Here is a 16,050-nt window from a genome sequence, read left to right on the forward strand (position 1 = left end):
AAAAATGCAGTGATTAATAGAAACGGATTTAAAATGAAGCATGCAGGTTCATGGACAAGTTTACTTGTACTAGATGATTTATACAGTGGCAATGATGGCTTATATAGTGACATTCTCTGACGCAGAGTATCAGGCAAAATTAAGCAATTCGTTTTGGCTGAACACTAGGCTTCAGGTTGGCACCAGTCACATTTCTGATTTACCATATGAGGAACATTCCTAAGTAAAGTTTACAAAGTTATCTCAAGCTTACAGAGTCAACTGGAAATGAGACCAGGCGAAACATTCATCACTATGCAAAGAAAAAGCTTGCGTCAATAAATAGCACCTGCCCCGTGGCCCCTGAGCTGCACCTGAGGGCAGGGTAGAAGGAAGGTAGAATTAAACAGTTTTTTAAGCAATACCAACGGCAAGCTAGCCTATTGTACATCAAGAGGTCAGGAGTGTCAGAAACTGTTCCTCAGCTCTGCTTGCTCAAGAGTAAAGTCACTTTATTCTCTTTCCTGTAGAAACACCTACATACTAGAGTTTCTCAAAAGATATTTTGCAGACCATCTGGTACAGACCGTTTAGTACCTGGAGTACTGTTTAAAATACAGCTTCCCACCCAGACCATCTGAATTAGAATCTTTTTGACGTCTGGGACACTTCCCACATTGATTTTTATGCACACCAGCTTGAGAACTAAGCTCTTTGGAAAGTCATTTTACCAGCAGAATGGGTGCTGGATGACTACAGAGCAAATAAAACGAGTTGGGTAATCTTAAGCCCGATGCCAAGAAGCTATGGCAACCTGATGTTATTGCCTCCCAGACCAGGGCATAGACTTTCAAGGAAAGAACGATAATAATCATAATACTAATCATAGTTATAATCATAATACTTAATTTTTTAGTGTTTTCTATGTAGTAAACCCTGTTCTGTTGCCTTATTAGCTCATTTACTCATCATAATAACTTTATGAGATGGGCACTATTAGCTCCATTTTACAAATGAGTAATTTGCCCAGGTCACATGGTTGGCAATACATGTATTTCTGGTCGAGAAAGCCCCACTGCACTGGACAATGCTGGAGACACATCAGCAAATGGACGTATTTTTTACTTTTAGACTTTCCTTTTCATGCATATCCTAAAGACTCAACAGCCTTCTTTTACGATTCCACATAAAGAAACTTCTGGCAGTTTATGGCACAATTGAGTAGATAATAGTGGCCTTTACATCTTTTATACTTTGGTTATATTTCCAAGTCTATATGCTGGCTACTTTAAATTTCAGAACTGGCCTGAGGACTTCGCCTGAATTTATGGAGCATTCTGGTCTCACTGAGTAACTATGGGAAACATTGCACCAGACGTACATTCTCAAATCATGTTGCATGATGCCTTCTGCAGACGGTTGCTTTTATTCATAAAACGGATTTTTGTTAGCGTTAATTCTAGAAGAGGGCATATCTGAACCTTTGCCCACAATTACTGAGGCTTATCATTTGGAGAGCTTTTATACTTTAAGTTTTTTTTCAAAACAGACTTACAATTAATTAAACACACACTGCTCCACACCTTCCATGGACTACCAATATGTAATCAGTTAGATTTTCTCCAGTAACGTTTTCCCAATGGAAGACAAGAGATGGAGGAGAAAAAGAAAAAAAAGATAGATATGGGCCCGAGATATGATCTGAATGAGATAAAGAATTGATGCGATATACAGATGATGTATTATAAAATTGTACACCTGAAACTTATATAATGTTATTAACCAATGCAACCTCAATAAATTTAACTAAAAAGAATTAAGACCACATAGTTCTTCATACAACTCTCAACAAGGAGCTGCCTGGGGTTACAGAGAACTGAGGATGGGAAAGGGAGTAGAAGTGGCTGGGTAAGAGGCTTCAGGAACAAAGACTACAGAAGAATGTCCTGGGCAACAGCTTTCCTGGTGATGACCTGGAAAAACAAATCCCAGACATTAGGTAGCCATTGTGGCTGTGCGTTTACCACTCCACACGGGCCACACTGTCAAACTAAATCCAAAGACTTGTTTTCCCAGGCCAGCACCAGAAGAGCTGTTTTCTAGGACCTCCTACCATTGCCCTCTGCTGCCCTGATCACCCCACAAAATTTCACAGTTGCATAAACTATGTACTTCATCGGGTAACCAAAGTCCTGGGTTTAGGTCAGATCTCTTTGGAAAGAATTCTTTCTCTTCAGTGATTCCTTGTTCTTCACAGTTTGTGGTTTAGGAAAAGAGGTATTACAATGGCAATGAACTATGCAAACAAAATTTTATACATTTTAGGAAAACAATGGATAATTGTGTTAAATTAAGGTTTTCTGCATTATTTCTCAAAATATCAGATGGGAATGTGTGTCTGCCTGAAGCACTGTGTTGAGAAAAATGGTGGGGTTCATCCAAGCTCATCTGAAATGAGTGCAGTGATCAGTTAGCCATGTCTGCCATGAGTGCTGATATGGAAGTCAGGTTATGTTGGTTTAGTATTTGCTATCACTGTGAATACTGTAAAATGTTTTAGGGGCTGAAAATGTGAGACAAAAAATCCTTGCTACTTGGGAAAGAAAGATGAATGATTTAATTGTCTTAGATATTCTAGCAGAATCTAGACCAGGGAAGCCCAACGAGTGAGAGGCAGTGGATATCAGATGGGGAGTGGAGGGGTGGGGACAAGTGAAGTTCAAAAAGAAAGCAATATTTTATGCCTTTACTTTTATTTTTTAGGCAAGTCATTTTATATTACTGTATTTTGAATTTAAACTGATATCAAAGAAGGCATGAGATTTTGATGCTTTTCAAATGGGGAACATGGGCTAGGAAGATTCAGAAGTACTCATTTAGACTCTTAAATATTGAAGACATGGCTTTTTCTAGAACCACTAAAAGTGTTTCATTAAAAAAATAATGTCAATCAATCAAAGTTACGATTTAGAGGAAAGAATCTTAAGGGTCCATGTTTCTAGTATATACTCACAGCATACTATTTGATCTGATAAATAATAAAGATTGTTTTCACTGTATCATTTAAGAACAGACCACAAGAAAATCAGTTACTGCCTCATGTTTATTTTAGGTTTTAAATTAACCACTATGAACTACTGGTGAATATGTAAAGTATTAGTCCAGTTTAGACTGCATAAGCATTTCACTTGCACAGGAATTCATTTTTGTATGTGTGACAGTTGAAAATGACTTCACAGACAAATGACCTGTTAGAAAGTGTATTAACTCAAAGATCAAAATATCCAGGTCTAAGCCCTGGCTTTGACATAATCGTGTCACTTTGCCAAGTGGCATGACCTTTCTGGACCTTGGTCTCCACAAATGGAAAATGAGTGGATTTTTAGATTATCTCAAATATCCCTTTTTGGGTCACTACTCTGAGTCTAAATTGTAACAGAGCAACCTAAGAAAAGATTATGAAGTATGTTTAAAATGTTCTGAAAGGAAAAGCGTTGTAAGATTTTTTGTTACAGTCAAGTAATCAGAAATGGATGAGAGAGAACACAAATGATTAAATCAGTCTTAAAAAGAACCAAGTTGAGAACAAAGAAGATGCTTATGAATGTGAACACTAGAATTTGGTTATTAGTATAAAGAAAGTGTGAACATAGGAAGGAAAAGTAAGTATAATTTGAGAAAACATGATCTGGAGCAGAATAAAATGGAACATGAAGAAGAATGCTAACTTTCTATATAGATAACCAAAGACAGAGTGATACCTCACACACTAAAAGCAAAGTGATGGAGCGAGAGCTTTGTAGCTTAGAAACAGTCGTAATGTTCACCGTGGGAGCATCACAGTGTTTCCTAACAATGTTCACAGTATAAAACATTACTTTATAGCATAATATCTTATTTCTTTGCCACTTGAAAAACCCAACTTAAAAAAAAAAAAGATATGACACTTACCTGCAGCATTCACAATTCTATTTGCTCTCATAGATCCCTGTGGTGTTTCAACATCCCATGTTCCATCTGACCTGGCTTTCAGAGAAGTCACTGGTGCAGGATATTTTAAAAGGGCACCATATTTCCTAGCCCCAGCAGCCAAGGCCATAGTTAGAGAGTAAGGATCAATGTGACCATCTCCAGGATTATAGAGTCCAGCTAAAATCTAAATCCATCATAAAAGAGTCAATATTCATAGGAATATGTACTCATTATTCAGTGTAACTAATATCCTGCCAGCAAATGTTTAATAAAACTGTACTTTAAAAGTGCACTGGTACATCAGATTGATCAGTCTACACTTCTTTTTGCTGTATCAAAGCTCAGACCTAGGGAAGACTCACAGTGAGAATTAAGTAGACAGGCTATTTAATAGAGCCCTGTAATTGTCTCCAATATCCATTCTCTCCTCCCCACTAGCAATGAAAACTGAATGTTTATTTAGATACATAGCCACTAAGAACAATGAGTTTCCAATATTTGGCAGCTATTAGTTCTAGCTGACAGCAAAAATTAGTACTAAGTTCTGGTCAATGAAATGCAAATGAAAGTGTCATGTGGTAGCTTTCACAAATCATTATAAAAAGACAACTGGCATATGCTCTTGTCCCCTCTTTCATCCTGCTGTCTGGAATGAAGACATGATGGCTGGAGCCCTAGCTGCCATCTTAGAAAAAGAACATAAGAGTCACACTCTAGGAAGACAGCAATGATTTGGAAGGTGACTGGGTCCCTGAAGTCTTCATGGAAGACCAACATTCAAGTCTGGACTGTCTAAGTGAAAGAAAACTTCTATCTTGTTTAAATATTATTTTGGTTTCTGACATTTGCAGTCAAATCTCATACTAACCGATCAATTATTTATATTTAATTATTTAATAGTGTTAATAAATTATATACACACACACACTCATATACATATATATATATACATATATATATATATATATATATATATATATATATATATGGTATCAGGAAAATGTATACTTGATTAAGTCACTCAGCAATTAATTCTTGAATATCTGCTGGGGCTTGAGGCTAGGTACTGTGAAGGAAACAAAGAAGAATGAAACTCAGATGAAACAAGGAGTGTTCACTGTGAAGTAGTATCATTAAGTCTTATTCATTTCAGCAAAAATCTATTGAGCACCAAGTATGAGCAAGGAGCTTTTGTCAACCTTTTTTCCGCATCTATTGAAATGATCGTCTGTTTTTGTCTTTTATTTTATTCATGTGGTATACTGCATTGATTGATTTTCAGATGTTAAACCAACCCTGTATTCCTGGGATAAATTCCACTTGTTCATGCTGCACAATCCTTTTTATGTGTTGCGGAATCCAGTTTGCTAGTATTTCACTGAGGATTTTTTGCATCAATATTCATAAAGGATACCTATCTTTCTTTTCTTGTGATGTCTTTGTCTTTTTGGTATCACAGCAATACTGACTTCATAGATGAGTAGGAAAGGGCTCACTTTTCTTCTATTTTTGGAAGAGTTTATGAAGGATTAATATTAATTCTTCTTTAAATGTCTGGTAGAATTCACAAGTGAAGCCATCTCGGCCTGGGCTTTTCTTTGTGGAAAGTTTCTGATTACTAATCCAAGCTCTTGATATAGGTTTAGTTTAAGAGACTTTCTATTTTAACGGAATTCATATTACTGTAGCCTTCCAAATGTCACATTGATGTTTTATAATGACTATATCATCACTACAATGATCCTCCATCTATTTGATTTGGCACCCTGCCCCACAGCCAGAGAATACCTTTCCTACATGTTTCCATTGCCTAATGCCCTTGAGAAAAATCTGTGATCGTGAGGAGTTCCCACAAAGCATTCCAAGATTGACACATAAACAGATATAAGCCTATCCTTACTAGTAATGGTGATGGAATTTCAATGCAGACAATGCAATGCCACACTCCTCTGCCATCACACTGGCATCACACAAAACAATGACAAGAGTGTACCAGCAGCCTGTAGACTCACAAGGGCAAACAACCGCAGCACCCAAATCAATGACACAACAGGGATCAGAGATACTGCAGTAGTTACCAGGGAGAAACATAAGCCTCTGCTTCTCTGAACAGCCCCACCTGGTACCCTTAGGTGTTACATGTAAAGGAGTCAGAGAGCCTGGGTTCAAATCTCTGCTCCAGCTCTTTCTAGCTGGATGAGCTTGGGTCTACTATGCAAACTACCTAAGCTGCAATTTCCTGTTTATATAGTATTATATATACCTTATATCATTATTATTATTGTGAAGATTAAATGAGATTATGCATATATCTTAGCACAGTACCTGATACATAAATATGAGCTGTAGTGTTATGTAGTATAGTGCTAGTCATTGCTACTATTATGCAAATTGGATTATCACCTAGCAAAAAAAAAAAAAAAGACACTAAATTCCCAGGTGGATTCTCTCAGACAACTTTGGTTGAAACTAGATCAATACCTGGCATAGATCCTGTCAGGGAAGGATAGTTATGAGCTAGATGATATTTGTGTAGCAATATAGTATGGTACTTCTACATTTAATTTTGTAAAAATTTTAATACAATAGTCTTTCCACACAGATATTTATCATACCAGGTTATTTTTCTCTTTGTAGTTTGCAAACAGAAGGTTTATGTGTAGAAAGCCTTAGATCTGGGGGACAGTAATAAAAAGGTATTGAAAATGTTTCCTCAGTTGTCATAGGTGGAAAACTAACAAGCATTTTTCATTACCTTTTCATGTTTCATTTAGCTTACATAATAGCCCACCTTGTAATTTAACCAAATTCCAGCATTAATCATCTGATTTTGCCATTCAAAATGTGTGCACAAAGTTTTTTCTATTCTTAACATTTTACAATAATATTTTCTAACCTTAATTCAAGTCAACAAATGGTGAAAATGCCCTTAAGATAAGTACCTTATTCATGTTGAGTAAAGGGAACATCTCTTGAATTTTTTCAGGTTCAATAATATACTGTTCTGTTGCATGCCAGCCAGTCCGAGTCATTTGATATTTAAATTCATCTACCCTTACAGGAGTTGTAGCAATTCTGATACTACCTGGCTGATGGAATCCCACCACCTGTGACAATAATGCCAAAAAATTACATTTAAAAAATCATTATTTGGCACTCAAACACGGTTCTTCTCCAGCACAAGGAAAATACAGATGTATAAGAAAAGATATTTACTATGCAGTGAAGGAGATAACTATATAAACATATTCACATCTTACAAAAAGACATTCACTCAACAACTATTTACTAAGTGCTTGGTCTGTGCCAGGCACCAAACCCCAGAGATGCTGTTGTGAACAAAAGAGACGAAGACCCTGCCTGGATGGAGTTTACAGCATCCACAGGAAAAGGCAGACAGCTACATGCCTAATTACAATAACATGGAATAGTGTTAACGTACTGAGTGAAAACAATTATGCGAAAAAGAGAAAGACAAAAAATTTGAGGAGGGAATATGAAGAATCAGAATGTTGCAGTGATGAGATTAAGTGTGCACATTCGTTTGACATTTACTGAAGTTCTTCAGTTGGCAAGCACTCAGTTAAGCCCTGGGTGACAGAGATAAAAGCTGTAATCTTGGCCCTCAAGTTGCTCATGGTCTGTAGGGAACAACAATCAGTAAAGCAACAGCCACCATAGAGAGAGATTTGTGTTATAGGAGGGGTGTTTACAAATGTTCTTAGAACCAACATGTGTGCCCTCAGCTTGGCCTGAGTGGCGGGTGGGCAAAGTCAAGGCCGGCTTCTCAATGGGGATGACCCGCGGGAAAGGTGGAGGGTCAATACTGAAATGGAGGACAGAGGGAATGGTGGTTTGGGCAGAGGGCCCAGCACATTCCAGAACTATAAGTAATTAAGAATAGCTGAAGCATCTGAGAGGAGCAAAGAGTGGCAAAAGAAAATGTGGAAAGGCAGCCAGGGCTCCTCCTCCGGCCTTTGTCCTGTAGACTGTGAGGAGACTTTTGACGGTTTCAGGCGAAGGAAATGGCATGAATAATTTAAGTAGACTTCAGTCTTAGCCTATGAATATTGCTTACCTGCTACTTTATTTTGAGAGTACTAATAAACATGAGAAGACATAAAAATAAAAGTGAGGCGATTGTGGTGAAGTACTTCTCAGCCATGTGACAATCTGGCACGCACTGGTGTCAGACCCTTTGGAATCCAGTGGCTGAAAGGCTCTAATTTCTTAGTTTCTAGATATAGTAACTAACTAAAACTATTTTTGAAAGATGCCGCTTTTTATTTTTTTCTTCATTAAAAAAATCAAGAAGAGCAGGGCAATACACTTCAAGAAATTAAATCAATTGTAGAGCAAACTTTAGAGGTCCTTACCTTAAATTCTCACCCGGTTTCCTACTACATTAAGCATTTCACATGCCATTGATGTCACTACACACAGCTCTACATGATGACATCAAAATCCTTCAGAGATCTTACATATTTTGAGAAACTGACCTAAAAGACAATTTCAAGTTAAATGCATTTACCTGTCCAGTTTCTTCTTCCAGTTTCTCATAAAGTTTGATGCTATCATAATGTATTTTCTTCAAGTTTATTCCAGGATGAAAGTAAGTTGTTAAACCTGCCTTAAAAGTGGGGAAGAAAGGAAATACTGAAAAAAAAATTAACATTCTCAAAATGTTGATAGTTTATGTGTGAAGCAGGAGATTTATTGCTAGCAAGAAATGGAGCAGTACCAACCAGTCCTTTGGGATAAGAACACATCAGCACCCATTTGAGCAGGCCAGAGCATAAGGTTTGTGACAGAGCTATAAGAACCAACTTGAACCATATAAGTAAGAGCCATCCAACAAACATATATATTAAGTCCCTAAAAGTTCTCAGGAAAAGGATTGTTTGACGGTTCGGAAATCAGATGATTTGATGGGAAGTTTAGGAATACATGCTATTATTAGGGGGACTATGGGGGTGTGGCATACAATGTGGACTCAAACCAGCAAATCACGTTGTTCCCTTAAGGAGACGGACTACGGACTAGTGAAGAGTTTTCCTTGACCCAATCAGTACCATTCCTTTAAATGGAACATCCTTCCTGTTCCATTTCCTGAAATTTCCAAAATAAAAGAATCGGAAAATTCCTGGGAAATAGAGCTTGGTGAATTGGTGAACAGATTTTTGTTGTAGCTTAACCTGTTTGATAAGCACATAGATTATATCCCCACAAATATTTACTGATTAAATACCGAATAATTACTCAGGAAAATATATCTAAATATTGGCATGCCAACCCCGCCTTTTATCTACTCTGGCAGATGCAATGTAGTATCTAGACAAAGAATTCTAAACAATTATATGAAGCAAGTTGTCTCAATTAAGTGTCTAGGACCCCATTTACAGATAGTTTATTCTGGAAATCTCATCAGAACACAATCTATTCAAAATAAGTATTTATAAAGTTCGTCTCTGGTTGTGGTGGGCATTTGGTTCTCTTGAACTCAAAAACACCCCATTTAAAGTTCATGTATCATCCTTTATGGACCAGAATCCTTAGACTTCTATCAAGTATTTGTTCAAGCATTTGGATATATGTACAGCTACTTATTTCAAAAAAGTTCCTGGCCCAGCTTATAGGACCTCTCCTAGGACGGCTCCATTATGATAGAACTGCAATCAGGCTCCTTACCTTTCAGCCAAACACCCCACTCCCTTTTACAAGCTTGGCATCTAGTGTGCATGTGAACTTTTCCAGCTCAATAACAGAGAATCCCTGGACTTCAGGTATCTGCTAGAGAACCCAACTTTGTCTCCCGTGTATCTCCCGCCAGTTGAGAAAACTGATATTCATGAGCACTAGTCTCGGGCGCTGCTCACCACTCACTCTTCTAGACCCTGTAATCCTGGCCTAAGCCAGACCCATAGAAAGTTGTAAGCTGTGCATACTGTATCAGTCCTCTTCTTCCCCACCCCAGAAGACTATATTAATAGGATGAGTTAGTGATCTTTCATCTGAAAGAGTCACCTGGGTTAGTTTTTGTAAAACTGTTATTCCAAACATTTAGTCAAATGTCCTTTGTTTAGGAAACAACTTTTTCTAGGAATTTCTGGTCAAGGAAAAGTTAGTCTTCCTTACCAAAATAGTATACTTATTTCCACTGCACAGTTCATCGTACCCTAGTTTCCTAGCTGCTAGGACAGTCAGAAGTTAAGTCCTGAGCTTGATTTTTGCCAGATACAAAATTATATCATATTATATTATATTATTTATTTATTGTATCCTATATATTTTTTATTCATTGACTTTTATTTTTTTCCTCTGGGTTGAAAACTTGGGCAACCATATCTGTGCTTTTATTATAAGCTATTTGAATATCATGTCTGATGGTACTTATTGTTAATTTCTATGCCAGTCTTGCGGATATAAGAAAAGTACAATGTTTTTCTGTTCTGGGATTCAGCAAAGTTATATTAAATGGGAAGTCTGAAGAAGGAGAAAACATTGTCCTTAGCCTTCAAGATTTTATGGTCTGATTGAGGTCGTGAAACTCTCATATGTGGACCAATGAAATCAAGAGCATATGATTAAGTGCCAGAGCATAGAAAGACATAAGAACTAAAAGAAGAAAAAAATGCTGGAAGGGTCACGGAAGTCTCAAGAAGGACAGCGAAGGGGCTCACCTTTGATTTGAAGAAAGAAAATAGTTACAGTTGGTGGAGAAGATCAAAGAGGGAAGATGAAACAGACATGAATCATCCTTAGGAAGTATAGCCCTTTGAATAAAATGAGAATTTATGAAGCCTTATTGATATTAAATAAATGAATAAGGAGAAGGAGAAGCTCTTCTTTACAGTAGACTGACAATTAATAATGAATTAATGGAAGGAATGATGGAGTTAGAACAATCATCTTCAATAATCTTTCTCCCTTTTTCATGAGGCTCTGCAGCCTCAAAAAGCCCAGTGACTGTCCTCAAGCCACCCTATATGCCAGTGGCTTCAAATCTTTTATCCGTGCACGCACATCCAATTAAAGTTTGAGCATGTCCACTAAAATAGGTATATTTCCTTATTTTCACATGATTTATAAATGTGTATTGACAGAGATTATAAAACACGAAAACTTGAAATAAATATTTTAAGTAATTTTTATTTTGTTTATTGTGTAGAAAAGCTTTTGAATAGTAAACTTATTAATATTTTAGCAAGAGCTATGTGATTCATATATTTTATGACTAAAATATGTATATTGAATTAGCCTTGGTAAAGCAGCAATTTAAAGGCCTAATTCTGGGTTTGTTTTATTTTGAGACTGTTTCGAATGGCTTTGATAGCTGAAGAAGATACCTGTCATTTATACAAAGACCTAAGTGGGAGAAGTGCACTCTTCTGGCTGTACTCGGCATCTTCACACCACTTCCTCCATCCCAATTAACATCTACAGGAAGGTTTCTGTTGAAATTTGACTATTAATGCTTCATGTTCTCTTGTTCATCAGTTGGTACAAGGTAATTGGAAGTTCTCCATTTTTATATTTTAAATAAAAGGGTACAAATCCCACTGAAATTCCTTATTTGGAAAAACCTTAGATGGGTTAAAAATTTTATCTTTTGCATATATGAAAGTTGTTCTAGGTGACACATGTCATTTTGTCCAGAAAAACCTAGTAATAATGCCAACATTTCCAAACATCCCCTTTTTTAAATGCTCTCTTCCCAATAGGACTATTTTGCAAAAAAACAGTTATTTCTCATTTATTGTATCATCACCCTACTTTGAAAGGATGGACTGCATCTATTTTTTAAATATGTATCTGCTATGTAGAAATGACTGGCAGCCATTTGCATCACTATAAAAGTCACTAAATTTGGGACCTTTTGTAAAAGAAAAACTTTAAGCTTCACAAGTCCTTTAATTGTTATTATGAGATAACCAACAAACCTCTGTGTCGTACAGCACTCTCAAGGTCATTCCCTCTCTCTTTTATCACAAATTATATTATTTAAAGCCCTGTTTCTATAAAATTAATCCCAACAGTGATATCCTATAGCATGTGATTTGCAATATGTCATGATACACTGACGACAGTTACCCACATCCAAGGTGAGGGCTGTTTATAAAGATTAGTAAAGCTTAATTTCTTTCTTATATTTCCAGACAAAAATAAATAGAAAATTCTAATATCATCTCCCTTCATCCCAAATGGATCCTCTTGCATCATTTCTCCTCAAGCCTCTGAAACATCCACTTTCTTACCTTTCCCAGGGGCAGCCTCTCCTGGGGGTCCCATGCTCCAGAATTGCTTCTTACTCAATCCTCTCCCCTTTCCCTCCATCCCTCAAGAAATGCTCCATATTAGTAGTAGTTGTGTGGGGCACTGAAAAAGCAGTCTTGTTAAAATATGGGAAAACCTCAGGATTTTTGGATTTGTGACTCCATTTTGAATACTTAAACATTGCAAGCTGTGCCTCCCTCCCTAAGCACCGATGGCCACACTCTCCAGATACATTTAACCTGGAGCACATGTTATACTTCAGTGAAACTGCCTTTATTTTTTGTATTCTGCCCCTTCAGCTGGCTCCCCAGCCTTCCACATTCTCATAATGCTCCAACTATTTCTCTGTGTTAAAAAATCCTCATACATGGGATTTCTTCATGTTGCTCCTCAGAGGGAGGCCTCCTAGACTTGCAAAAAGTCCTAGAATCAGTTTCCTAGAGCAACCCTCTTTTCTTTATTCCTCGGGGGCCAAATAGCATGGCTTCTGATGCCTGACTCCATCTTGAGCTCACCCTGCATGAACGCCATTTTGTAAAGCATGGATAGCATATAGCTTTGTTCACAAACCAGGATAATGCCTTTTTCCACTCACTCTGGTGTCTCTTTGCTTAAGGGAAAATTGTTTTACACAGTTAACATTTAACAAGCTATCATATTAAAAACTTTGCCCACTTTTCTTAAAAGAACTTATGTTAAGGGTATGTTGCCTTTTTTTTTATTATTATTCTTGGGATGTCTATGAGGTAAAATCATAGGGAATCCAGTAATCTATTGTAAAATGCAGGCCACCCAAAACCAATCAAATATAAATGAGCAAATAAGTAATTAAAATACTAAAGAGTGCATCCTCCTTAAGACTCCCCAAGTGTTTAGCGGGTGTAAGCCCTCCCTCTTAGGATAATTCCACTTGCCTAAACTTCCCTCTGACTGCATGCTCTTACTTGGACAGCCTCACAGCCCCCAAATGCACACATTTTCTCTGCTCTTTGAAGTAGCCTCCTGACTCTTCCGCCTCCATCATTCTTTATCCCTTTACCTCACTTGCCCCCTCATGGCACTGATTACTCTCCAACACTCTGTGTTTTCTGTCTGCCCTACGGGAATGTGGCTCCACAACAGGGACTTTGTTTTGTTCATTGCTGTGGCCTCACCTCCTAGAACAGTGCCAGCTTGACACAATATAGGCTTTCTGTAGATATTAGTATTTGTTGGTAGAGGGACTGACTGTCTAGTAAGGAGAAGTTATAGGAGAGCTATAGGAGGAATGCAGGCTTTCTTTTATATGATAGCAAAAAGCTTACATAGAAAGCTTAGTTCAGGGAGGAGAGAAGAGCCGGGAGTGTTGATGGCTTCCGGACCCCCTCTCTCCAGGTTGGAGGAAGCAAGCTGAAGGACACCTGGTGAAACAAAAGACATGTGTGCCAGTGAAGCTTCTGAAATTACACTCAAGGAGGACCAGGAGCCTGGGCCTCTCTCCCAGACTGAGGTGTGAAAGGGTTGGAGGGAAAGTAAAAGAGGAAGAGGAGCTGGGCTTGGTGCGATTTTCCTGGGATCCTCCATCCAATCTGTGGGGGTGGTCTGACTATGTGACCATTAGGACTCTGAGGCCAACTGGACTTAAATCTGGGCCACACTCTCCCCCAAACTAAGCTGGAGGCAGGCAGCCCTTTCAGTGCTCAAGCCTCCACCTCATACCTTGAGCAGGTTCTGGATGTCAAAAGGCCCCTAAAAGCAGGACTCCCTCTAGTTTCAGCAGAGGAAAGCTAATGACAGACAGGAACGTTACTTATGTACAGAAAATTGAACTAACACTGCCCAACTCATCTGTCAATGGGAATCTGTACCTACAGTCATAAAAACTTCCTCTCCCATCTTTAGCTAACTTCAGAAATAACTGACTTGGCAGTAGGAAAGCAGTGTCAATCACCTCATTCACCGGAGCAGCTTTCCATTTAAGCCCAGTTATTGTGCAGCCCTGGGACGATTGTGTGTACCATAAAATATCAGAATCACTTGGTCATGTGTTTTTACACGAAAACTGGGTCACAGATTCTCAGTCCTCATAGCGAAGTCTTCATGAAGCCAGGCTGGTATCTCACAGCACAAAAATAAAATCATCACTAAATCAATAAATATACAGGACAACTAAAGCTAGGTAAAGGGAGTGTATATAAGTGAAGGTCTCGGTCATATTCAGGATCGCCCAGCCACTATCCTTCAATACAAAGACTCACATTTACTAAACACTTAGCATGTGTTTAGTTACTTTACACATATTAACTCAATCTTCACAACAATCCTCACAGGTAGGTACTATTAATATTCCCATTTTACACATCAGGAAATGGAAACTTAAGTAAGTTGCTGTAAGTCACCTGGGTAGAAAATCGCAGAGCCAGGATTTATCCAAAAGCCATATGTTCAAGATAAAGACATTACAAATGTTGATCACTGCCTGGAAGTACACCAACCACAGTGGAACTGCACTTTCCCACATAATTGAAGGAAACTCACTCTAAAGAGCTTACAATGGGGAGTTGAGAATGGGAAGGAAACTGATTTCACTAGTGCACAATTCGCACATATGACATTTTTGAGGTGATTTTCTTACTGCGTGCCAGGTAGATCCAGCAGTGAGCTCTGATTTCTCCAGTAGGACCACATCCTTCATCCCCGCTTTGGCTAGGTGATAAGCCAGACTCACACCAACACAGCCACCTCCAATTATCACTGTTTCTGCTTTGTCTTTCCATTTTGTTTCTGCAGATAAGTGTGGGTCATCCTTTCTGGAAGACAATTTTTTTTTTAATGGTAGCTTTACTAGGTAATTATTATTATTATTTTTTTTATGGTAATTATTTTTTACTAGGTAATTATTATTATTATTATTTTTTATGGTAGCTATAGTAATTATTATTATTATTATTATTATTATTATTATTTAAGATATCTAAAGCCTGACTTAGGCAATCTGGTTGCAGGAGGGAGGAGGAGGCATTTGAGTCCATTCCATATAATTCTGGTCCATTGTAGATCAATTTAGCTAAAGAATTGAACAGGTGAGTTCTTTTTTCCCCCCAAAGAATCTAGAGAATAATTTTTCTCAGTCTATTTAAGGAACACATTTATAATCATTTTATTCCATGAAAAACCATAATCATCATGAAGTTTCGTGTCCATAAATCTTGGATCACGGCATCCCTCTACTGTTATCCAGGCTGAAGAGAGACAGATGGAGTAAAATGTTCTTCCTCACTTAGCTGCTTTGCATTGTGGACACGTTTCTCTAATTATAATTACTGCTCAGTGGTTTAACATATTTATTTGCATGACAGTCTTCCCAGCTGGATGGTGAGCTTCTCCAAGACATACTGTAAAACGCCGACGTGTAAGTAGCCAAAGGAGGACAATAGAAACACCTGTGTTTGCCGACACACAGACCATCTCTGGATAGATACAGAAGTCACTGTAACAGCCGACTGGGGAAGGGGGTTAGGGTAGGAGAGACTTTGCACCGGGGACCCTTTGATACTGTTTTACTTTGTACTGTTGCGCACGGAAAAGAAAACAGATAAATCAAGAAGAAAACCGAATGCTTATCTCTTAGAGGCGGAAGCGCCCCTCAGCCTGGAGTCTGCCTCAGCCCCTGCACCGCGGGCCTCTGCTGAGGCCGGGCCCCCACTCACCCTTCGCAGCCGCTGACGGAGCGCGGACGGCCGGGCGAGCCCCGCAGTGGGAAGCCCCGCAGTGGGAAGCCCCGCAGCCTCTGCGCGCCCAGGCGGAGCATGGCGAGGCCGAGGCCCGCTGAAGGCGCTGGCACCT

The 16,050-nt window shown here is 38.4% G+C and overlaps 1 protein-coding gene across 2 annotated transcripts in view; it reads right to left on the bottom strand.

Moving 5' to 3' along the window:
- The window catches only part of DMGDH (dimethylglycine dehydrogenase), a 62,520-nt gene extending 46,472 nt beyond the window's left edge, over positions 1 to 16,048 (bottom strand). For both annotated transcript variants that reach the window (XR_012495069.2, XM_019728178.3), the window contains exons 1-5: positions 15,915 to 16,048; positions 14,840 to 15,014; positions 8,483 to 8,581; positions 6,894 to 7,058; positions 3,931 to 4,135 (exon numbers count right to left, since the gene is read on the bottom strand). Coding sequence is in view for 1 of the 2 variants with exons in the window: in XM_019728178.3 (XP_019583737.3) it covers positions 3,931 to 4,135; positions 6,894 to 7,058; positions 8,483 to 8,581; positions 14,840 to 15,014; positions 15,915 to 16,015 (745 nt within the window). In the remaining variant the exon portion in view is untranslated. The remainder of the gene's footprint in view (positions 1 to 3,930; positions 4,136 to 6,893; positions 7,059 to 8,482; positions 8,582 to 14,839; positions 15,015 to 15,914) is intronic.
- Between the last annotated feature and the right edge of the window lie 2 nt (positions 16,049 to 16,050).

This window comes from Rhinolophus sinicus, chromosome 3 (assembly GCF_057876585.1).
Source record: "Rhinolophus sinicus isolate RSI-liver-muscle chromosome 3, RSI-T2T, whole genome shotgun sequence".
In the NCBI taxonomy this organism is placed as follows: domain Eukaryota; kingdom Metazoa; phylum Chordata; class Mammalia; order Chiroptera; family Rhinolophidae; genus Rhinolophus; species Rhinolophus sinicus.